The 23,935-nt window shown below is 37.9% G+C and overlaps 1 protein-coding gene across 2 annotated transcripts in view; it reads right to left on the bottom strand.

Annotated features, from left to right (window-relative positions):
* Window positions 1-23,935, bottom strand: part of DROSHA (drosha ribonuclease III) — a 68,887-nt gene that overhangs the window by 21,359 nt on the left and 23,593 nt on the right. For both annotated transcript variants that reach the window (XR_008970918.1, XM_057399420.1), the window contains exons 13-20: window positions 23,416-23,585; window positions 18,655-18,779; window positions 15,442-15,541; window positions 10,978-11,085; window positions 6,208-6,315; window positions 3,439-3,577; window positions 2,695-2,755; window positions 721-780 (exon numbers count right to left, since the gene is read on the bottom strand). Coding sequence is in view for 1 of the 2 variants with exons in the window: in XM_057399420.1 (XP_057255403.1) it covers window positions 721-780; window positions 2,695-2,755; window positions 3,439-3,577; window positions 6,208-6,315; window positions 10,978-11,085; window positions 15,442-15,541; window positions 18,655-18,779; window positions 23,416-23,585 (871 nt within the window). In the remaining variant the exon portion in view is untranslated. The remainder of the gene's footprint in view (window positions 1-720; window positions 781-2,694; window positions 2,756-3,438; window positions 3,578-6,207; window positions 6,316-10,977; window positions 11,086-15,441; window positions 15,542-18,654; window positions 18,780-23,415; window positions 23,586-23,935) is intronic.

The raw sequence follows: 23,935 nt of genomic DNA, 5'->3' as shown, positions 1-23,935 counted from the left end.
GAAGCTTTACAGCAAACAAGACTAGTCCCCTATTAAAAACAGCAGAACACAGCACCTCAAAATGGATTAGAATCTTTTTTTGTGTGTACAATGCCTGCCTCTAGTACTCAGGTGAAAGAGGCCCATGGAGATAACTGATAATATCCCTGTATTTTTCATCAATTTCAGAATACTCAAACCAGACCAAAACTGGAGCAATTTTTGACAAATTATAGGTTTTTGTTATTACTTTAAAATAAATTATATTTGCATTTGACTACTTTCTTTACATATAGACATTAAAGCCTACATGTAGACTGTAGCCCTAATAACTGGAAATATAAGAACTCCAACACATTCAATATTACCATTCAATGCTTTTTACTTGCAACTAGGGAAAAAAGAACCCATGGAAGCAAAATGGCATGCTAGGAAAAATATCTTTCCTTTTTAAAAAAAAAAACACAACAGGTACAAAGTTAACTTGTCTGTAGCTGAATAATCTCTAACTCCAATCAACTTAAAATTGCACTCCACGAAACAAGCTCTAGTTTTTCCTTTTGTAATCTTCCTTGTATCTTCAGCACTGAAGTAATTTTGAAGAGAGCTGCGTGCAGCTCCAACCATCAGGCAGGATTGCAAACATACACAGTCATAAAGCAGACGGTGCAAAGCTTAATAAGCTCAATGGTATGACAATACCACACAAAGGTGAAAACTGTTAAAGAATTCCCTATTTACCTTGTTAAGAACTCCACCACAGCATCTCCCAGAAATTCTAAACGCTCATTGTGGTTAATCCTGAAAAAAAAAACATCTAAAATTTTACTATCAGCTAAGTAACATATTCTGGTTATTTACACAATACAATTAAAGACAGCAAATCAGAGCTGATTGCTAATCAGCCACGACAGACATTCTTGCGGCCTCCCCCACCCTCTCTGGGTTACAATCCTGTCCAAAACAGAACAACCACTACATAAATCTTGAAACTGAGGACTGACACCACCACCTTTGAAATTTTCATATGTTCCTTTCTGAGCTGTTGTCAAAACTTAACAAATGGAGAACGGAAACAGTAACGCTGACTGGCACTGAGGTCAGATTTCTTTTGTCCATCAGAGGGCATCAGGTGATTGAAACAGCCTGGCTTCAGTCTTGTACATGCAAATAGAGTAGTGTATGCAATTAATATCAACACCTGCAGAGTGTGAAGACTCTGCAACTGATTCATTGGTATGGCAAAGCTATAAGGGAGTAAGTACTTTCATTTTTCATCATAGCACCTTTAAATGCCCTATTTTCTGCAACTTCCTTTCAGATCCAAAGAAAAAAAAGGCTGTACAAGAAGATGCATTTGAAGATGCCATTAAGCTAATAGAATAATGTATTTCCTATGTTTTCTTTCTCTTCTATCACTGCTCCTGATTTCCCTTTGTTTTGCATAAAGTTTCATTTCCTCCAAGCAGTCTGCTTATCTAACAAAGGACTAACAGGACACAGCAGCTGAAAAAGAACGTGAGTTTGTCTTCAAATATATGCAAATTTCTGCTCTACACATCAAAGCATTTAAGTAGCAACATTTTGACTTCACACGATTGTAAAAGAATCAAGGCCATTGCCACAAGATTTTTTTTTTTAATTCAGAAGATCCTTCGCAACTGTTGACAGCTTTTACTGTAATTTGCACTCCCCCAGCAATTATACAGTAAATCTAATTTCTGAAATAGCAGGCCTTTGTTATGGGCTGAAAGAATTCAAATACCTCTGCTGTGTAAAACAATAAAGTGTGAGCAAAACTACAGCTCCTACACAGATCTCAGAAGTGGGATTTTATATTTTTATGTTATTTTGTGAGAATTAATGCAATTTAGCATTATGTCATGTTATCTTAAGAGGAGTGAAATAAGCTTGAAGTGGACTGTTGAAGAGAAGGGCATGGTCTAGCTGAAACAGCATTTGGGGAACACTGCAACAATAATTTATTCAGATTTGAACTTCTCCCATCCCCAAGCTTCCTCCAAAATGATCACTCTTAAAAGGCGTGGTTACAACGCTAGTTAACTGAAATACACTCTGCCCTCCAGTTCATTTATGAGATTTCACATACAGCTGCTTCGTGCATTAGTCCTATGAGCTTTGTTTATTCGCTTTGGATAAACATGGTGCCTGTGGCTATAAACCACATCTTAAACATTATATATTCACACAGAATTCTTAGTGGTCATTTGAAGATTATTACATTACATCATTAATGGGTTTTGCACATGTCTTTAAATTGGACTAGTAAATCAGCGAAACTCACATTCAGTATCACACTCATGTTGACAAGATGCCATAACAGGAAGGTACTACTATGAGGAAACATGATGGAGAATCCAATTTATAGCAATAATAACAATAACAAAAAATTCTTATTTTTTATTCTGCAGAAAGCTAAGGTAGCCTTTTAAAAAGTCCTCCTCATTTCAAGCATAAACAAAAATGATAGAATTATCTGTGCAATCCTTCCTCACGAGCTTTCTGCAGGCATGACTAAACATTTATTATGTCACTGCTAATGGAGGTTCAGCATATCTTCATAATATAAAGTCAATTCAAAATGACTTTTTATTTCAACTATTTACAAAAGCTATTACTGACAGTAAGTTGGTTACTTTTATTAAACATCTCTCTCTGCAACAGCTTCCTACTTGCAAACATTATTTTCATTACCTGGAAGGAGCTGGATCGTCCTGTCCCAAACGGGACATAATATTTATCAGGGTGTTTATCCCTAGGAATATAAACAATACACTATTAAATAAACAACCACTAAGTCAATTTGAATAGGCTTAGAAAATAATTACTTAAAATGTTACTTTGTAACTGCTGCACATGGATCATCCTGTTATTTACAGGGTTTACTCACATCAAAAATAATCCTTACAGACGATCTCTGCCTAACTGATCGTAGTCCCATTACAGTACTATTGTATTTGTGCATTCAGAGAGCCAGATAAAAACACCATTTTTGCATAAAAAAGACATTTCAAACATTACATAAACAACAACGAAAAAATACTTCATTACAGCTGAGTATACTTCTAAGGAATATATTCTGTGAATTAAGGGGAATATTCTGCAGCAATTAGACCACATTAATGAGACATTTTTAAAAAATATCCTCAAGTTTGATCGCCATGCCAAGCAGCAAATTAAGGAAACAATATTTGCCGAAAGTCAAAAAAAAATACATCCTCCCATTTATCATCCTTGCTTTTTCTCAGCTCTTTAGCTGCTGATTCATTTGCAAAATATTTTTTTTTTTCTTTAGAAGGGTCGCACTGGTGTCAGTGTATAACCATAGACATATTCCACTGAGGGGATCTCTCAGAAGAACAATGGCCAAATAAATAAACAAAGGTTTTCTTACTGATTGAGGGTGAGAGAAAAACGGTAGAGGTGTTAACGGCATACCTTTTTTCCTCATGTGCATGTGGTGAACTTTTCTATCTCCATACTTTGGCTGTCGAATCCCACAGTTGGATAATGAATTTCTGGCATGATCTGGATTCATTCCAAAGTTTAAGTGATGGCTTGGATGAGTCATGGCAAGCTGTAGTGAAGCACAAACAGGAAAAAGAAGTCTTAGGTATATTTTTGCAAATAAAAGGAAAAAAAAAATATCTCAGACAGGTAGCTAATAATTGTTATTTTTTAGCTTGAAGAAAGGCTATAAAGTGATGTCATCCATCAGTAGCTTGGTTCCAGTAATTTTAACATAGTATATACTATTTCAGATGTCAGAAAGAAGCAGTATTTATGCCCAATCATCAGTTTAACTAATTAACTTTCAACAAGTTTTCTTCTTTAAAGAAAAATTAGTTTAGAAGAGAAAAAGCATGAACTGTCAATTTGCCCTAAGAATTTTGCTTAGCAGCTTTGCTGACCTGATTTTAATACATTTGCTTATTTAAACATATATTCACTCTAACATTGCAGGATAAATATTCATATTAAAACTATGAACAAGTAAGAGCTTCTCAACCATTCATATAACTGATTTAGGTTACTTAAATATCTATAAAACTTTCCTACTTCAAACAAACAAAAAAAAGTATGTCTAACATGGTTATTTACAGAAGAACTTTTCATGACTGTATGTGGCCACTCTTCAACTGGAACTGAACAGCAATGGCAGGACTGATCTGTTTTGCAGAATCATAGAAGGGTTTAGGTTGGAAGGGACCTTTAAAACTCATCTAGTTCCAGGCCCCTGCCATGGACAGGGACACCTTCCACTAGACCAAGTTGCTCAAAGCCCCATCCAACCTAGCCTTGAACACTTCCAGGGATGGGACATTCACAACTTCTCTGGGCAACCTGTTCCCATTTGTATCATTCTTCCATCTGTTTCCATTTATACCATCTAGCATTATCAAAGCTAACTCTGCTGTTGACTTCACCACTACAAAAATGGCAGCAGTATATAGAACTACAGCTAGCTTTTCTGACTCCACCCTGTAAAATCATGTATTTTCTCTTTCACACAGGCACACCTAAAGATAACATGCATCTATAAATGTGTACACACACCTTATATATAAATCAAGAGATACACTGGCAAATTCAAGCTGCAGAAAGTTACTTCTGAAACGAGTGAAGGACTAGTGATGTGGGCTGTGAGCAAAGACATTACAGTAGTTCATTCAAACCTTGTCTACGGCTTTCCAAAACAGTACTTAGGGAAGGTTACTTTAATTTCGTTAGAGAGTAAAATTACACCTAATCAACAATGAGAACTTTCTCCAAGTCCTTTTTAATTCCTTGCTAATACTACTAAGTTTGTCATATATGCACATTCTCAACTTCTGCTTCATCTGAAGTGGATGAAACATTTCCCTGAATAGCTAAATTAGTGTTATCTTTGTTGCCCAAAGATATCTGTACTTTAGAAAGTATACATCCTGATGAAACAGGTAAAAATCAATGCAGAATTATCAAATAATCTTATGCTTATAAGCAATATGCTTAAATAGGCGACTGATGTTATATACATTTTAAAAAGCTCATCCTCTTCTGGAACATGTTTGTAGGTTTTAAATAAATTTGCATAGGGATCAAGCATTAAAAAGTACTTTTATTATAACTAAATACTAAAATTACTAATGCTGGCACACTTGATTTTATGGTTTCTTCCATTTTCAATTGCAATTTGCTTTTTGGTTTGCATGCTTGGTCTCAACACTTCGAAGATTTTCATCATTGCATTTTTATCTTTCATATTAAAACTATGGCAGGCTGCAGACAACCAAATCCACTAGATGCTCAATGTCTAATGTAACTTGCAGTAGGATGAACCCTGTAAAATTGGCTCTATTTCTAGAAACAACTTCTAGAAAACAGAGAAGCTATTAGAACACATTTTCCCATAAGCCTCTGCTTAATGTAGCTCAGGAGTAAAGTCCCTACACGCATACAGAAACTGCATCTTTTTAACTTGGAGAAAATTCATCTTTCTCAGCCCCAGTCAGTGGAGAGAGCTTATGTTCATTTCAGGGGGAAATCCTGAACAGAAGTCTCAATTTTCCTTCAGTAATTTCAGGAAAGCACACAAGGGAAAGGGGCCACCACCCCAAAAGTCAGCCTTTAGACCTGATCATTTACAAATAAGCACTTAGACAAATGACTGGTCATGTAACATGTGTGTATTTAAATATGGAATTCTCCTCTCTTCGGTTCCTGCCCGTGTTTGTAAATGCAAAAATTTCATCACATACTTGCAGAAGTCAAGAGCGGAATTTTGCAAATTCCTTTTCACTTGCTAAAATGCAAAATAAAAGGCAATGCTAAAGTTATTAATTGGAACAGCAGACTATAAAAGGAAGAAGCAAGGCATGTATGATCATCTGCATGTTCTTCATAAATATCTAAATATAGAACTTAGAAATAGTAATGTACCTGACAATCTTTTCAGTAAGCATACTTCTGTCTTTCTAAACATTACAAGCAAATCCAGACCTGCCACTGGAGCAAAGGTAGGTGTATCCCTACCTGCACAACAGATGTCTCTATTTAGAAGTCTTTGGAATAATAGAAACTTTTGAAAGATTGCAGTGCAATCGAGTACATCCAAGTTGTGGCAAAGCAATGCATTTCTTCAGTTTACACAGCAGTCAGGGTTATGGATAAACTCTATAATATTAGGAGGACAAACCAGCAAGTAGGGCTTTTTATATATCTTACCTGCAGCAAGCATCTATCTCGAAAAGTATAGCCTATCAATTTGTCCAAATGCATCAGACACTGATGGTAGCGGACATGGTGGGTGAGAACAGGAAGCATCATCGCATGCTAAAAAACATCAATAGAAAAAAAGCATTCAATTTCACTATACAGAGTATTCAGTTTTGACTAACCTGTGAATACAAACATTCTCCATTTGTCACAACACTAAGTTTTACTGGCTTGTTTAAATGAGAAAAAAAAAAAACAAACCACTATTTCCCAACCTTCATCATCAGAGCACTTAACTAAATCACATTTCTCCATCTGTATAATCATAATGGAGACACCACCCGACCCAGACTAAATAAATAAACAGAACTACAAAATGGTCTGAGTTGGAAGTGACCTTAAAAATCACCTAGTTCCAGTCCTGCTGCTATGGGCAGAGACATCCTTCACTAGACCAGGCTGCTCAAAGCCCTTCCCAAATACATAAAATCCAATACATAAAGCCCCATCCAAACACATAAAACCAGTCTTCTACTGAAGTCTTTTGAAAGAAGCAAAAAATATCTGGTCACCAGTAACTTCAAATTTCAATAAGCCATTACTGAAATCAATGATATATGTTTGTACCTTCTCATTTAATGCTCTGTGGTTTTAGGTTAGTACCAAAGATGAAGAAAGATCATTTCCCCTCTGCCTCATAAAATTAAGGAAGATGCATCACTTTAACCAGCTTTCACCAAACAATAGTAGCTACTTGATTTTCAAGCACAGTTGTTAGTGCCTTGTTTCATTTCCTTCTGAGGAAGAATTAAGGGCTTTCTGAAATGCTGTAGTCTGGCATTTCCAAGCGTAATGTGCTAAAAAAAAAAAATAATATCTGAAAGGTTGCTGTTTGATCATCTAGGAAACAGATAATGTTTTTCTGTTAGGGAAATTTTCATAAAAATTTAACTAAGTCTATGTTGCAACAACAAAACTCTCCCCTTTTCCTGTGTTTTAAAGCAGGAATATTACACTAATATTGACTTCAAATGGAACTGGGTTGAAATAAGCAAGTACTACAGTTTATCAGTATAGCAGTATAGCAAGTATGATATCAACATCAAAAATACTGCGTAAGAGTGAAAAGTAAGAGTTATAGGAAAAACGTCAGTTTAAAGAATTTCATGCATATGATCATTTTTGTGACACTGACATCAAATTTAAGTTCTCCTTATCATTCCAACTACTGACATGACAGGAATATATTCAAAAGAATGATGTGTTCTAAGGGAATCAAAATCTGAGGGCTATCACTATTAATTGCAGAAAAAGGAATGTGTATGATTACAGAAGATGAAGGTTCACTGTGGGCAGAATCAAGAAAAGCAAGCGTATAAAGCAGATTATGTATAATTTATGGAATAAATGATGTTACGGATTTTTGCATGTCATTAAAGAACCACAGAAAATAAAATCTGGTGAATGTTACAGGGTTGAGAAGTTAAGAATAAACAACGGCAATACTTTCTGCTTAAGTAAAGGACTGAAAAATTCTTGAGAGCTGAAAACATAGTTGGAAAGTAATCACAGAATCATTTATCATCGAGTCCAACCATTAACCTAATTCTGCCAACTCCACTACTGTACCATGTCCTCAAGTGCCACATTTACATGTCTTTTAAATACCTTCAAGGATGCTGACTTCACCACTTCCCTGGGCAGCCTGGTCGAGTGCTTGACAATCCTTTGGGTGAAAAAAAATTTCCTAATGTCCAATTTAAACTTCCCCTGGCACAGCCTGAGGCTCCTCTTGTCCTATCACTTGTTACCTGGGAGACGAGGCCAACCCCCATCTTGCTACAACATCTTTTCAGGTAGTTGTAGAAAGCAGTAAGATCCCTCCTGAGTCTTCTCCAGACTAAACAACCCCAGTTTCCTCAGCCGTTCCTAGTAAGACTTGTGCTCCTGACCCTTCACCAGCTTCACTGCCTTTCTCTGGACTCACTCTGGCACCTCCATGTCATTCTTGTAGTGAGGGGCCCAGAAGTGAACACAGTATTTGAGATGCGGCTTCACCAGTGTCCAGTAAAGGGGGATGATCACTTGCCTTGCTCTGCTGGCCACACGGCTGCTGATGCAGGCCAGGATGCCATTGGCCTTCTTGGCCAACTGGGCACACTTGCTGGCTTGTACTCAGCTGGCTGTCAACCAGCACCCCCGGTCCTTCTCTGGCAGATGGAACTAACTAATTAGCAGCAAGAAAAAAACCAAAACAAAACACTTGTCTGGATCACTGAATGGCGGCCGAAAAATGCAAAAACATTCCAGGCAAAGAAATTTTATTTTGTTACCATGTTACTCATTTAGAGTTTTCTTAGGGTAATCTGTAAGCTAGGGGCACATCCTTCTTAACTCCATATAAACTATACAGGTATGCTTCCTATGCTTTCCTTCTGAGAAGCAATTTGGGGGCTGGAGATGGGTTACACCCAACAAAAAGCCAACCCAAAACTTGTTTCATGGGAACTCTGCTTCCCTGCCTGTTTATATATTCCGCTACACTAGGCAAAAAAATGTCCCCCAAGCAAGGTTTAATACTATTTTTACCAATACTTGTAGCCCTAAGTTTGAGGACTGAAATACAAAGTTTTAGATTTTTATCAGCTGTGGTGCACTGAATGAAGAATTGACATCTCTCTGGGAGCACACAGAGGGCCTTTAATTTGATTCTTGCAGTTATATTGACCAAGTGCTGCTTTCATGGCACTAAATACTGGATTGAGTCAATTAATGTGCATCAAACTGGATTATAGCTATTTGATGTTTCTGATGTTTTACTTATTTATAGCTTTATGAGAAAACAAAATACATGCTTTAAAAATTCTATTAGGCTGAAGAATGGCTAGTGATTAAAAAAAGTCTCCTGAAACCATATGGCCACATCCCATACCGTATTTGCATCTGGTTATAAACATACAAGTAACTTTTTTTCTTTTTTTCTCTTTTTAAACATATGTAATTTTAACTATGATGCTGCATGTTCTTTTCTTGCTGCAGCTGGCACGGCAAGGCAGGAACTCTCTCAGGTGCCCCAGCTAGTACCACCATCCCCCAAGGCTGGAAGACAATCCTGACCTGAAGCTACTTAGAAGAACCAGGTGAGCTGAAATATTTTGAAATGCCTGATTTCTCACCTGAACACTTAACACTGCCGTTGAGAGCACACCAGTAACAATACTGGCAATGATGGGTGGCGGTGGGTGAGGGTGTATGTGAGGTGTATCTTCTCAGCGTGGCCCCATTAGGCCAGACTGCATAGTAAGGGATGCCCAGCTTAGTGGCTAGTAGTGCACTTTATCTACTGGACAACTTCAAGTGAGCCTGGCAGGTAACAATGATTTGACATTTTTGGAATACTTCACTCACCGTTTTTCCTCACCCTGCAAGTGGTTCACTTCTGAGACTGCAAAGACCAATGTCATTACTGCTATGTGGAGCTTAACTATAAGCTGTTAGAGTGACTTGAAAGAGCTTCAATCTTCCAAACTGCAATGCTTTTAAAAAGTATTAATTTTAAATCACTGAGCTTTAGTTCTGCCCACAGAGTTGATTTATGCATATTAAGTTTTAGTTTTCTTTAATCTGGAAGAAAGCATGTAGCAACAGCAGCAATCTTTAATTTTACAGATACACAGTTTGCCTACTCTTGGCCTCTCAAAGAAATCAAATCAAAGGACCTTCATACCAGAACTGGCTGATTTAGATGTTATGCTGCAGATGGGCACAAAAATGTGAAATAGCTTCACTTTCATCATTCCCTCATGTTTTGTTGTCCTTCAACAACAAAATGAATCGAAGAAGACATTAACAGATGAATCACAGAAGATATTATGAATAACACGGAACTGTTTCAAAGCTCCTAAATTAGAAATTTACACTGCTTACTTAACCTGTAAAAATAGATAGAGTTCACGATAAAAATTAGAAAAGGACTGTAATTTTCCTAAGCAATGTGAGAAGATACTGTTCCACTATTCTCTTTCTTCAACTTCAGAAGCAATAGCAGAATCACAAGAAATGGTTCAGACAGAAGAAAAGCAATTTAGTTATTAGCATTCCTCTCCTGTAAGAATTTCCCCTTTGGCCTTATCAGATTTTGAAGTTAACTGTTGTAACAACTTGAATTTTACTAATCAAATATTATATTAAAAATGCACTTATTTTTACCATATCACAAAGCTGGTGGCTGTCAACTACTTCACAATAGGATCTGCCAGAGATCTGTACCTTGGAGATGTCATGCATATGGAATGTAATATCTGAAAGGTGACCATTCTACTGATGGTCACCTGTTTTAATCCAGAAGTTAGTTATTGTGGAGTTTTTTCTTTCTTTTCTTTCAAGTAAAAAGATATTTATGTTCCAATGTAAAATTTGTTTTTTAAAAAAATCTAAATATAAAAATTTATTAAAATAAAAATATTTAAAACTAACCCAGCTGATGAAGAAGCCCCAGGAGCTCTACATAAGATTCAACACTTGGCTAATGACCAGCATCCAGATGACCATTCCTATCCTCTCTTCCTTGTTCTGATCAACCAGTGGCAAGCAATCTAATATTTTTAAATACCTTTTTCTGTGTGTGGATGGGAGACTAGAATAGTTCCTTAAATAAATACATCTTCAGGCAAGGGTATTAATTCCATTCTTCAGCACAGAATCACAGCAAACCCTTTCAAGAGATAAATGGCAGCTATCAAGGAAGAAGATAGATCAAACATCTCTCAGTTTAGTCACCTGGCAGACGTCAGAACGTATCCCTGTTTTCCAGAATCCCTGGCTACTCAACTCGACAGTCACTTCACGTCTCATTGTGTTCTTCTGACGAATTTTCTGCAGTGCTTCCTAAACAGGGAGAGAATGGACCTGTTGCGAAGGACGTTCTAAAACAAAGCAGTATTAATGCACAAGTGCCTCCACAATATCCTTTTAAGGTTCAATTTTAGTGAGCAGTTTCTAAGACTAGACCAAGTCTTGTAGTTGCTAAGCCACAGACTTTGATGAATGTGCTGGAATACAGCACAGACAGCAGTTTTGGTACACCAAAACTAGTCCTGGAGCCTATAATGATGAAATCTACTAATACAATTTCAATTCAAAAAATAAAATAAAAATCTGTTTTACCTTGACCACTGGCTGTTTGGTTATTGCGTAAAAAGTTTATTTGCCTCAAGAAATTATGAAAGGGACAGAACCATTAAAAGACCTTCACAGAATTATTAAAAGAATTTTCTGTAAAAATGGAATGAGAGAAAACCAACTAAAATATATCATCCCTGGATCAGGATCTGGTTCCAATACTACACAGCCCCCCAGGGATGCAAGCTCCCCACGCAGCATGCACTAATGGTAAAGACTCCCTTAGTGCTCTTCCTTCTTCAGAACACAAAACTTTTCAAAGCTACATCCTTCCCCTCTTCCTCATTTTCACTACAGGGCATTTGCTCAAAGCTGTCTCTTCCAAGCTTAAAATCTGAAGCCTGTGAGCATCTCTTGGCAGGAACAGGCTCCGTCTTCTGTTCCAAGAGGAACATCCAAGAGTGGTTCCAAGAGGAACATCCATCCAGATTCAGATTCATCAAATCTCAGACAGCTCAACACTAAGATATCGAGGGCAGACATTAGTTAGCCCTGGCTCCTTTTATATTCAATGAAGGGCAATAAATGGCTTTAAAAAAAATGCATTTCTCTTCATTGACTTCAAAGTGAGCCTTCAGATCCCAACTTATGCACCTGCTGTAAATGCTCAAAGTTAGGTTGGAGGAACAAAGCCCCCAGCACGACCTTGTCACAAGTAACATCTTACAATCTCACAGTAGTGAATGGCATTCACAGAGGGAACAGAGGTGCTTACAGCTCTGCAGCCCTTGTGCACTGTCTGAAATTTGCATTTTGAGGCTGTGTCACTGGGTATTTTCTGAGACATATACTACAATGTTTGCTAAGACATGCCCATACTTTCAGGCTCACCAGCTCAGAAGCACTCCAGTTACTCATAAGATTCATAATCCTTAAAAGCCCATGTAACAATCAGGTGCAGCCCTACAGCTCCTCCTAAATTACTGGTACTTCCACTGGCAAAATGCATAGGTTATGTCCACATAAACCTTCCGCTTCAGGCTGATATGACTGATGGCAAACTACTTGATAAACGCATTATCCTAGATAACATGGTCTAGAAACAAAAATCAGCACACTGCACAGTAAGTGATAAATAACAAAGAAGCATTTTATCTTTTGAAGCAAAACATCATCACCCTTCTACATCCAATCCCCTACAATTTTACAAACAGCCATTAGCCATCTAATGAAAAGAAGTCCATAAAACGATGGTTTTCCCTTCTACTTGCTCTGAGTGTAGAAAGCTGCAGCAGACAAAACAAGTCTCCTGTATGGACAAAATGTTTTTTCCTTACAACTGTGGCACAGTTATGTCACAACATAGAATCAGACTAGTAAGGGCTGGAAAGGACCTTAAGATCGCTACTTCCAACCCCCCTGCCATGGGCAGGGACACCTCACACTAAACCATATCATCCAAGGCTTCGTCCAACCTTGTCTTGAACGCTGCCAGGGATGGAGCATTCACAACCTCCCTGGGCAACCCATTCCAGTGCCTCACCACCCTAACAGGACAGAATTTCTTCCTTATATCCAATCTAAACTTCTCCTGTTTAAGTTTGAACCCATTACCCCTTGTCCTGTCACTACAGTCCCTAATGAAGGGTCCCTCCCCAGCATCCTTGTGGGCCCCCTTCAGACAGCGGAAGGCTGCTAGGAGGTCTCCATGCAGCCTTCTCTTCTCCAGGCTGAACAGCCCCAACTTTCTCAGCCTGTCTTCATACAGAAGGTGCCCCAGTCCCCTGATCACCTATGTGGCCCTCCTCTGGACTTGTTCCAACAGTTCCATGTCCTTTCTATGTTGAGGACACCAGAACTGCACACAATACTCCAAGTGAGGTCTCACGAGAGCAGAGTAAAGGGGAAGGATCACCTCCTTCGACCTGCTGGTCACGCTCCTTTTGATGCAGCCCAGGATATGGTTGGCTTTCTGGGCTGCGAGCGCACACTGCCTGCTCATGGTCATTTTCTCATCAACCAACACCCCCCAGTTCTTCTTTGTAGGGCTGCTCTCAATCTCTTCTCTGCCCAATCTGTAGCTGTGCCTGGGATTGCTCCGACCCAGGTGTAGGACCTTGCACTTGGCATGGTTAAACTTCCTAAGGCTGGCATCAGCCCACCTCACAAGCGTGTCGAGGTCCCTCTGGATGGCATTCCTTCCCTCCAGCATATCAACCGAACCACACAGCTTGGTGTCATCGGCAAACTTGCTGAGGGCGCACTCAATCCCACTGTCCATGTCAGTGACAAAGATGTTCAACAAGACCGGTCCCAACACCGATCCCTGAGGGACACCACTCGTTACTGGTCTCCAGCTGGACATTGAGCCATTGATTACAACTCTTTGCATGCAGCCATCCAGCCAGTTCTTTATCTACCGAGTGGTCCACCTACCAAATTGATGTCTCTCCAATTTAGAGACAAGGATGTCGTGTGGGACAGTGTCGAACGCTTTGCAGAAGTCCAGGTAGATGACATCAACTGCTCTACCCCTGTCCATCAGTTCTGTAGCCCCATCATAGAAGGCCACCAAATTGGTCAGGCAGGATTTCCTCTTAGTGAAGCCATGCTGGCTGTCACCAACCACCTTGTTGTTTTTCATGTGCCTTAGCATGCCTTCCAGGACAATCTGCTCCAAGATTTTGCCAGGCACAGAGGTGAGACTGACTGGTCTGTAATTCCCCGGGTCATCCATTTTCCCCTTCTTGAAAACGGGGGTTATATTTCCCTTTCTCCAGTCATTGGGAACTTCACCTGACTGCCATGATTTTTCAAATATGATGAACAGTGGCTTAGCAACTTCATTTGCCAGCTCCTTCAGGACCCTCGGATGGATTTCATCAGGTCCCATGGATTTGTGTACGTTCAGATTTTTAAGATGGTCTCAAACCAGTTCCTCTCCTACAGTGGTCCCAAGGTCTTCATTCTCACAGTCCATGTGTCTGCCTTCCAAGACTTGGGGGACACAGTCACAGCCTTTGTCAGTGAAGACCGAGGCAAAGAAGTCAACACTGTGCTTTTTCCCTTGTTTACAAGTAAGCAAGCCAATGGCTTATTTAATATCAGCATAAATAAAATATTAACCAAGATGCTTGCTCATGCAACAGCATATACTATGCTTTACAGTAGTAATAAAAAACAGGTGCAATGTCAAATGTATCAAACTTTCGCTGCAACCAAAGCCACACAATTAGCAAACAGGGTAAGACTCAATGATCCTCACAGGTCCTTTCTAACTCAGAATATTCTATGATTTTATGAATCATCAGGGTTTCCAATCAACAGATGAAAATACACCATCATTTAATTTAATTCCATCCGGTACCAAAAAAGTTAATTTCTCCTCTACTCATTCTTTATGTAAGTTGTCCAATTAATGCCCAGTAGACAAGCACCAGACAAATTCAAAGCTTCAGTCCAAATAGATACCTGAGAGAAGGCTGCTTTATTCTACATTTAGAGTACTTTATTTTTCTGATTTTAATTCCCAATTGGTTGAGCATCTGCACTTAGGAAATGTTTTTTGCTCATCCCTTTAGGGAAGGGAAGGGGGCAGGGGGGAGAGAGATACCAAAGACAAAAATTCAATGAAAACCTCATTTTTCATTAAAGATTGTTGAACACAACAACCAGATGATTTTGCTTCAAAGATCTTAAGGAATGTCACTAAGACTGCCTAATAATTTACAGTTTAAAACCATGCACAAGCATGGCAGTTTTTATCTCAGCAGAGAAATGTTTAAAATTATGAGCCAGTTAAAAGTGCACTCAGAAATAAGAAGTCCTTCTCTGAGCTAATTCTTGAAACCATTCATGGCAATAGCTATAAAGAAATTACAGTTCTATAACGATCATTTCTATAATAGGGTAAAAAGCTTTCAGTAATTTGACAGCTAAAAAAGGGGAAAAAAATAAATCCATTCACTAACAAGAAAAGATAAAAATAAAATCAGGGTTAACAGCCCGAAAAGGAAATCTTTCGTGAAGGATTTCTATTGTTTCCACAAACAGGGCAGTCATACGGCTTTGTTCCATCCAGAATTACTGTATTCATTATCAGTATAGGAAGGCCCACCATACCTCTCTCTGTGATAATTTCTGTTTATCAGCCTGTTTGACTTTGGGACTATTAGCCAACAGGTGACGCAGCTTCACATAACTCTTCCACAGCTTTTGGTATCTGAAGGACAAAACCAGAAAACAAATATTTTGGTCGATACAACAGTCTCTCACCTTTTGTCCTTATGAACACAGCAGCTGTTAATAATAATGCACCCATATACACACGCATTGCCTACAAGTATCTTTTTGCTCCAGAAAAAGATCTCAAAGTATTTTCCAAGAACATTGACAGTGTCTCTGCAGCTGTTCCAGTGGGGCAGACACAGGAGCAGACAGGAGGCAATAGTGTGCAGTGAGGTGAACAGCGAAACTCAGAGCAGAACCCAGGTCTCCTAGACACCCACCTATCCTCTCCAAAGGGCCACCTCTACATGTTGATAAGATTTGCCCACGTTCTAGGTGAAAACTCTCTCTTCTCTCTTTTCTCAACAAGGTTTACTTACCATTCACTGAAAAGCAGTAGTGAACTTTCCCAGGAAGCGTCTGTCTGTACACTGTCTGAAACATTTCAGTGAAGCACATGAGGAAGAGCTCTATAAATCATGTGCAACATGAAGCAATTCTGTGAACTGTGAAATAAAAGCTTAATTCCCTATGGGTTTGTGCTGAATGGAAACCGCAAGTCAAGTTTCCTCTGTGGTTAGCACATACTTAAGGTTTCTGTTTTTCTCCAACTGTCTAGCCTTTTCTAATTTTGGGGGTACCTAATTACACGTGAACTTCAGTAACAGAACTTTTTTCTCGGTGGTAGTTCCTCTGTGATCTGGCACAGATTTTCACAAAACTTGTAAGAACTTACTCTATTATAATTATACACAACACCCCACCTTTACATTCAGCTGCAACTGACCAACAGGTTCAAAAGTTACTATGGGAGGAGTGACCAAGAGGATTATGACATTCCTAAGTACCTTGTGTATTTCGGAAACAATGCTATCTTCAGAATAACTATCATCTCTGTAGAGTTTTTTCAAGAAAACCCATAAGCCCAGACTTCTAAGAAGAAGCAGGGAAACAGAGGACAGAAGGAAAAAGTTTACCCAAGTAACTTATATCCTTTAATATTTACATTGTACAGATGACCCTCCTCAGCCTCACCTTAGAGAAGTGGTTTTAGTAGGAAGTTACAAAGGCAAAGCAGAAAACGAAGCAGCAGCTCTTCTATGATTTCATAATCTTCCCAGCATCCCACATTCTCAGGCACACAAATGGATCTTTTCTTATTGGCATTTTTTTCCACAGCTATTTCTCTGCAGCATTATTGAATGTATACTCTGCCTCCAGAGATGTTGATTTTTTTTTAGTCTACAGACACGTCTGAAATGGTCACGCCATAGATTTTTCTTATGTTCTGCTCTCCACATTTCTGCAATCTGCAGAACAGCACATCTATTTCTGACAAATTCCCATCCAAAGAAGAAAAATGAGCTAATGAATGAATTGGCTACACAGAAGATATAAATGCCATGAGGAGGTTTCAACCCAAACCCCAAAACCTGAAATTATTATATACAATCTATGTTTTACTACTAATGCTAACGTGGGTGGAAAAGACTTTGTTATTGCAGTTAAATTTGAGAATTAATAGTCAGATTACAATAACAAAAACTTTGTATTTGAACTGCATAAAAAAAATACACACTGGAGGAAAATCTTTTCTTGGCATTACCTATTTCACACATATACCAGAGTTCAGCCTGAGATTTATGAAGAGGCCTTTCACAAAAACTACTTTGATGAAAAGAAGCACACCTAAATTATGTAAGCAGCTCTAGGAAAAAAAATATGAAATTTTAAAGAAAGTTAATATACAGTGTGGGAAGAACAATTTTTGTGTCTTTATACTGTTTTCAATGCAAGGCACTAGAAGTTTACCGGTATTAAGTGATTTAGCATCAAAATAGAGGTGGTTCTTATGTTCTTTAATTATTTTACTTTTGTGGGTAAGAAAACTAAAAGATGAGGAAGATTGAAAGTCATGCTCAAAGCCAAAAGAAAATATGTTGCTTGGATAAGCACTCACTCTTCTCATTTCCCACAATATTAAATCTAAAATTCTCAGCAGGCAGTTGTAGAAGAATACATCTGTCATACATGCACATTCTAACTGTTAGGGCCTCAAAACTACAGGTGAAATCCAATGTCCTTGAAAGACACTAGAACGTATGAGGAAAGAAAGCCAACTGCAACTATACATGCATTAGAAGTTTTATACTGCCCATTATTCAGATCTCCAAATCACTGAAAAAGTCCTATGAAATGTCAGAAATTAAGAAAAGAATTGTGAATAAAATCCAGCAATCACTTTTATGCCACTACACAAACCCACAGTGAAACAGTATTGCTTGCTTTGCCTGAAGTTCCAATTCTGCTTCCACTCCTTCACTACATTCCTCCCAATCTCTATAAGGATATAAAAGGTACAGAGAAAAGCAGCATGGATGCAACAGCTTCCAAGCTAGGAAACAGTTACATAGACTCAATTTTCCAAGGCATAGGAAGAGACAACTAAGTAGGATATGGCAGGGTGCAAGAAACAAATTTCATTAAGAAAGCAAACAGAAAATGGCTGGTTTCTTCCTTATTAGCTATAAGACCTGAAAAGCATTAAATTAAATGATCAAGTAGCAGCTCTGAAACAAGTGAGTCCTTTTTTACACAATTCACAATGGTGCTGGGAAAGTGATTACCCTGTCATTAGCATAAAAAGATTCAAACAGTAATTTGTGAAATTTTGAAAAGGAAGTTCCATTCAGGGTTGTTAAAATGATCTAAATACATTCTCTAGCACAGAAGTCCATATATTTTGGAAGCCTGGGTAAGTATTTCTTCCCCTCTGACTTCTTGTTACACTATTCTATCTGAAGAACTGGCAACTGGCCTTTCAGAGAAATAACATGGAGCTTGAGAAATCTTTTATCTGAGCTAGAAAAGCCGTTTTCAGGTTGAGAAATTGCATACTGCACACGCATGAATTTACTTCAGCAGATCCTAAATGATGCCAGAAGAAGCTACACCTTATATTCTCTAATTTACAAAAGCTTGCGTCCAATGTCAGAAGCACTAAGCTGTACATTGGACTCAATTAGGCACATAAACAAACCCTATTTAAGCCACAAATGACAGCAGTAATGAGCTTGTGAACAAAAGATGTAAGGAAAAGCATCTTACTGAGGATCTCCAGCATAACTGAGTTGAGCAGGTCGTATTCCGAAGTGGACAATAATAGGGAAAGTAATTACATCAGAATTGAACTGTTCGCGGTCCAGTTGATCAATACGAACTGAGCTGGGTTTCTAGGAGAAAAAAAAAATACACTTAATTGACAATTGCTCCATGGAAAATAAACTGCCTGTAGCTGACACTATCCAAGAACCATAAAGCAACAATATTTCAAGTTTACTAAAATACACATAAAACTAATCATTAATATTATAATAAATGTTTGGCAATGACAATGTCTGAAATGAAGTTAATCAACTTAGCACTTTCAGCGAAAAAAGGAAGCATTTTTATTTTACAAGTCAGGAAATTTACAGTTAGATTATTTCTAAGAACTTAAAGCAGATTTCTTCAGTCAAACATTACACAGGAAATAAAATCAGGATTAGCATTCTGGCATTCAAGCTCCCACATGCCTGAGTAGTTCACTAAGATCAGGTTACCTTCTCTGATTTTAGTTCTGTTCCTGATTTCCCAAGCAAGTGAAGCCATTATTAGATCCATTCAATCACACCAACTAAACAGAATTTAAAAAAATCTGTCATGCTACTCTTAGAAAGGGTTCTTAGCCGATGTGTACAGACAGGAATACAGTCTTGTATGATGAGGAGACTTCTGTCCTTTTTACACTTCCAAACACAAGTTTGGTTTTTTTTTTAGTTAAAAAGGACAGTGTAGAAAGTAGCAACTTTTGCTAAAAATACCTCTAAAAATACAGAAAACGAGTAACTGCTCCTAATAGGGGTCTTGTAACATATTTAAAAACTCAGCTGAAGCTGCACAGCTTGTCTCCAAGTAAACATTATCTCCATTACCTGGCAAGCTGCTTTGTTATGTGCCTGCTTACTCCCCACTTTGCAATCAGCTAGATGAGGCCACTATTTTCTGCTTGCCTAAGGCTTCAGAAAAAGGCCATTACTTCTAGTTACCCGCACCTCAAAACTTCTAATTTAACACTGTGAATTTCTTGAAGATGTGTTTCAGAGTTACAGAAACAGCTCCCACCATTCTCTTCACAAAACAGTAAGAACTGTGTCAGGAATAAATCCTTCACCTTTCAAACCATCTTGGTAGAACTGTTCACAGGAATTATGTTCTGCACGGATAAGCAAAGCCAACTCTACAAATAAAAGTAAGCCTCATCAGGTGGCCACATTTCCAATATATTCTAGAAAAACAAAAACTTACTTAAAACTTTGACATTCAGATAGAGAAACATTTTCCAAGGGAAAAATGCTTATTAGCTTCCCTCTGGACATGATGACTGAACATAAGGTTATACCTTCCCAGCCAAAACACAACAGGGAAAAAAAAAAGTTACCTCATGCTGCCTGGCCTAAAAAACATATTTAAAAAAGAAAATGTTTTTCCCACAGCACTTCCAATAAAAGGGTTGGGACAGAAAAATCTAATGAAACACATGGGGAGGATTTGTAGCAGGCAGAATGATGTTCTCTAAACCACAGCTTAAAGTCCTGAAATTTAAGTTCATCTGGTTTTGTGGCGTTTGAACAAAGCCAATTTCAGAAATTTTTATCTACACGAAAGCTATTCATTGGTTCTCCCCTCTTTTAACATTAACAATGAGGAGCTTCTCTCATCCCTGTCCCCCTCAAAAAAGAAGCTTTCCTACATAACTACTCTATGAAGTGGCAAAATATAATTAGCAGAATGTGAAACAATAATTATATTCAATACACCAATTATATATTTTTTTAAAATACAGACAACATTCTTCTATTCAAATGTTTCATATTTTTGATACTTAAATAGAAGTAAACTGATCCTCAAGAGCATGAAAGGGAGAAGAGTTTTCAATATGCCTATAGCAGGGTCTGTGTGAAATGTGTGGCTTCAGGATTACTCAAAACCAGACTATTTATGACACTGCCTTGGAGTTTTGTCATCCACAGATGGCCGATAACAACCAGGACAAAGGAACTCCTTTAAAATTTAATCACAATTGTTCCTTCACTGATGATTAAGACAAGGGTTGTAGCTAGACTATGCTTTTTTCCTTTAGCAGGGCAAACACTAGCTTCCTCTCTGGTGCTGTTTCTGAAGTTTAATTGAACAAATAGCACCATACAGAAACATACAGTATAAATCATGCACCAGAAAACAAGATGCAAGGAAATTTATCCCTGCATTCTTTCAAATGTGCTGTGAGAGGACTTCTAGTAATTACAACCTTGCTTTTAAAAATTTCATCAAAACCAAAGAAATTCTTACAGAACAGAGGCCCACTACCTTTCTTTCCTACTATAAACCTCATCAATCAAGGCTTTGCTGATATTAGAAGACAGGATGACATTGCATGCAGATGTAGTACAAAAGATGATAAAATACACATGTATTTGAACCAGAGAGAGAAGCAGCAATATTTTAGGAAGAATAAAGTATTAAAGAGGATTAAAATTAGTGAACCTTTAAATCTATTCCAACACAAGTTTCATGGAACTAAAGAAGCACCATGAGTAACTTAAATAATTCTGAACTATTGTTAGCTGTTTAAGCACATAGGATTTATATGCCTATCAAAGTTTTTTTTCCCTTCTCCATCATGCAAATATGCACCTTGTTGGTTTGGTTGTTTTGTGTTTTTTTTTTTTAAATAAAATACATATATAAAACCTAGATCTGCTCACAAGAGGAATTATTATTTCTGAAGTGATGTTGTGGAGGAAGGCAGCAAAATAAAATTTAGTTGGTTTACTTTGTTGTGTCAAGTGCATGAAATTGAATTGAGGAGCTGTCATTTTCTCACACTGTTTCACATTGTCTCTATAACAGAACTGTTTTATCTTCTAACACTGTAAAATGAACAGAAAATGCTTTCATACTCAGTAGAATATGCTGCAATGAACAAAAAATCCATAAACTGAGAAAGTCATTGCAATCTTCTTGAGAAAAAATGTTCTAATGATGGCATTATAACATGACAACACTTCAAAGTGCTGCAGATTTCTTTTATACTTACCTATTTTGATGTCCACACACATCTCTAAAAACATTGTCTTGTAGAATGCAAAGTTTGTCAGCAAAAATCACAGAAAATCTCAAAATTCACAATACCACTCACAAACTGCACAGCCTTGTGAATACAGACATTCACAGTTCAGTGATTCAAGGAACAAGCATGTATATGTTCCTTCATAGAACAGTTAAGGCTGGAAAGGACTTTAAGATCATCTAGCTCCAACTCCCCTGCCACGGACAGAGACACCACACGCTAGACCATGTCCACCATGTCCAACCTGACCTTGAACACTGCCAGGGATGGAATATTTCATGCTAAACAAAAAAAAACAAGTTTTCAGCTAGATGAAATCAGCAAATCTTCATCAAGACCACTGAAGTTACGTTAGCATACACCATTCAGATGCTGACAACTTGTGCACTAGCATCTATCTTGTATCACAAAAAACACAGGCAATGGTGAACATTTAAGGCTGTCTAACAATTTCTATTATGAGATTCTGGGTTAGCCCTCAGTTTTAACCAGATCAGGTAGAATTTTTCATAGCAAGAGTTCATGTATACTCTGTATTTCATGTTCCCACAGATGATCTTATTTTCCTTTTGGTTTAGGAAGTTTTAGCCAGTGCAAAACTGTGCAGAATTAAATAAAGGGAAAAATAAATTAACCCGCCCAAGTTATGATTAGCTTATAAAGTATTAAAGTAGCTTACTAAATATAATGGTGCCATACTTAAAAATATGAACTTGAAAAATATAATTAGGGCTCATCACGGCTGCAGTCTGGGGACAGGTTTATTAGTTAGCAAACAAAATCTCCCCATACGCTTGATACCAAGTCACACTTTTTCTGCTGGAACTAAGAAGTTAAGCTATAAGCAAAGAAGGAAAATTAAGTCAGAGGAAGAAAGGTGTTACAACAAAGAAAGCTGCATGGCAGCCTATAATATAAGTCCAAAACATGCCTCTTGTGCTGAGATACCACTGCAATACTGATGAAACCACGCAGAGAGAATCCTGCAGCTTTTGGTGGACATCATCTATTCTTGTGACCCACATTTCTTAAGTGTAAAAGTTAGAAAAATGGGCTAAATTCACATAACACTGCAGTTGAAAGGAGCTGTGTTCAGAGAAATTATGTTTTAAAATACTAATTTTTTTCACAAATAATAAGGCCATGGGGGTTTCAAGCTTGGCACTGTAAATTAATGGATGTATTCATTAATGTACACAGAATTCCTCAGTGTAAGTGAGAACAACATAGAAAATGTGGAAAAAAGACACATAGGCAGAAAAGACCTTTTCCATATTCAGGGCAGAGTCTGGATAGAGTACTCTATCTAGATCTATGGGGTCAAAAGAGGAAGATGAAAGAGAATAGCAAATAGTTACTAATTCTCCGGTCCTGTGTCAGGAAAAAGAAAATGAGATCACACAGTCTGAGGAAATAAGACAGGAGAGGAGAAAACTGCAGTTTCAAACACATAAAATTTAGCCATTCCTTTTAACATGCACATTGAAACAGTGCTCATCTGGAAATCTGCCCTTAAGCAGAGCAGCAGAGGGTGCAATTCTTCTCAGGGTCAGAAAAAGTCAATGGAGTGTTCCTATAGCAATGTGCAACTGTCACCGGTCATCTTTTCCCTTTCTAATTCAGCTTGCAGCAATCTTTCTGAAACAAGACATGTATGCGTCATTGGGTTGTTCGCAGAACAGAATTATTTGCTCTACCATGCCAGGGCTGGTAACAATCATCCCTTTGCATTCTTCTGCGTATTTCTGCCATTCCAGCTCTTCCCACTGAAGCATGTTGGCAATCTCCTCTTCAGGCACCAGAGCTTTACTGCATCGTAACAAGTAGAGAAGAATCTGATGCATTGATAGCACTTCTTTCCCTCCATCTTAAAAACATAAATAAATACACCACATTTCAGGTATTTACTCTCCTAAAGCACGAGCAAAACAGAAAATATGCAGAACACATGAAATATTTGGATGAGCAAAATGAAATGCAAAATGCTTAAGCAACTTGACAAATATGAAGACAAATGTTTTATTGATGAATACTGCACATACATAAACACTTAGCTAAAACTGGAAGCAGTAACGGTAATGGAAGCAAGAATAACAGTTTCATCATACTGTAAAGCTGAAGTTTCTAACTTGCCTGAAAAAACTTTAAAATGAGTAGGCAGAACAATCAGTTATATTGTCCAGTTACATCTTCCTTTTCACACTTTTATCATTCTTT

Source organism: Pezoporus wallicus, unplaced genomic scaffold (assembly GCF_028554395.1).
Source record: "Pezoporus wallicus isolate ANWC-B61680 ecotype Strahan unplaced genomic scaffold, APGP_CSIRO_Pwel_v1 contig_818, whole genome shotgun sequence".
In the NCBI taxonomy this organism is placed as follows: Eukaryota; Metazoa; Chordata; class Aves; order Psittaciformes; family Psittacidae; genus Pezoporus; species Pezoporus wallicus.
Note: the sequence above shows the minus strand (reverse complement) of the source record. Positions and strands in the feature narration are given on the sequence as shown.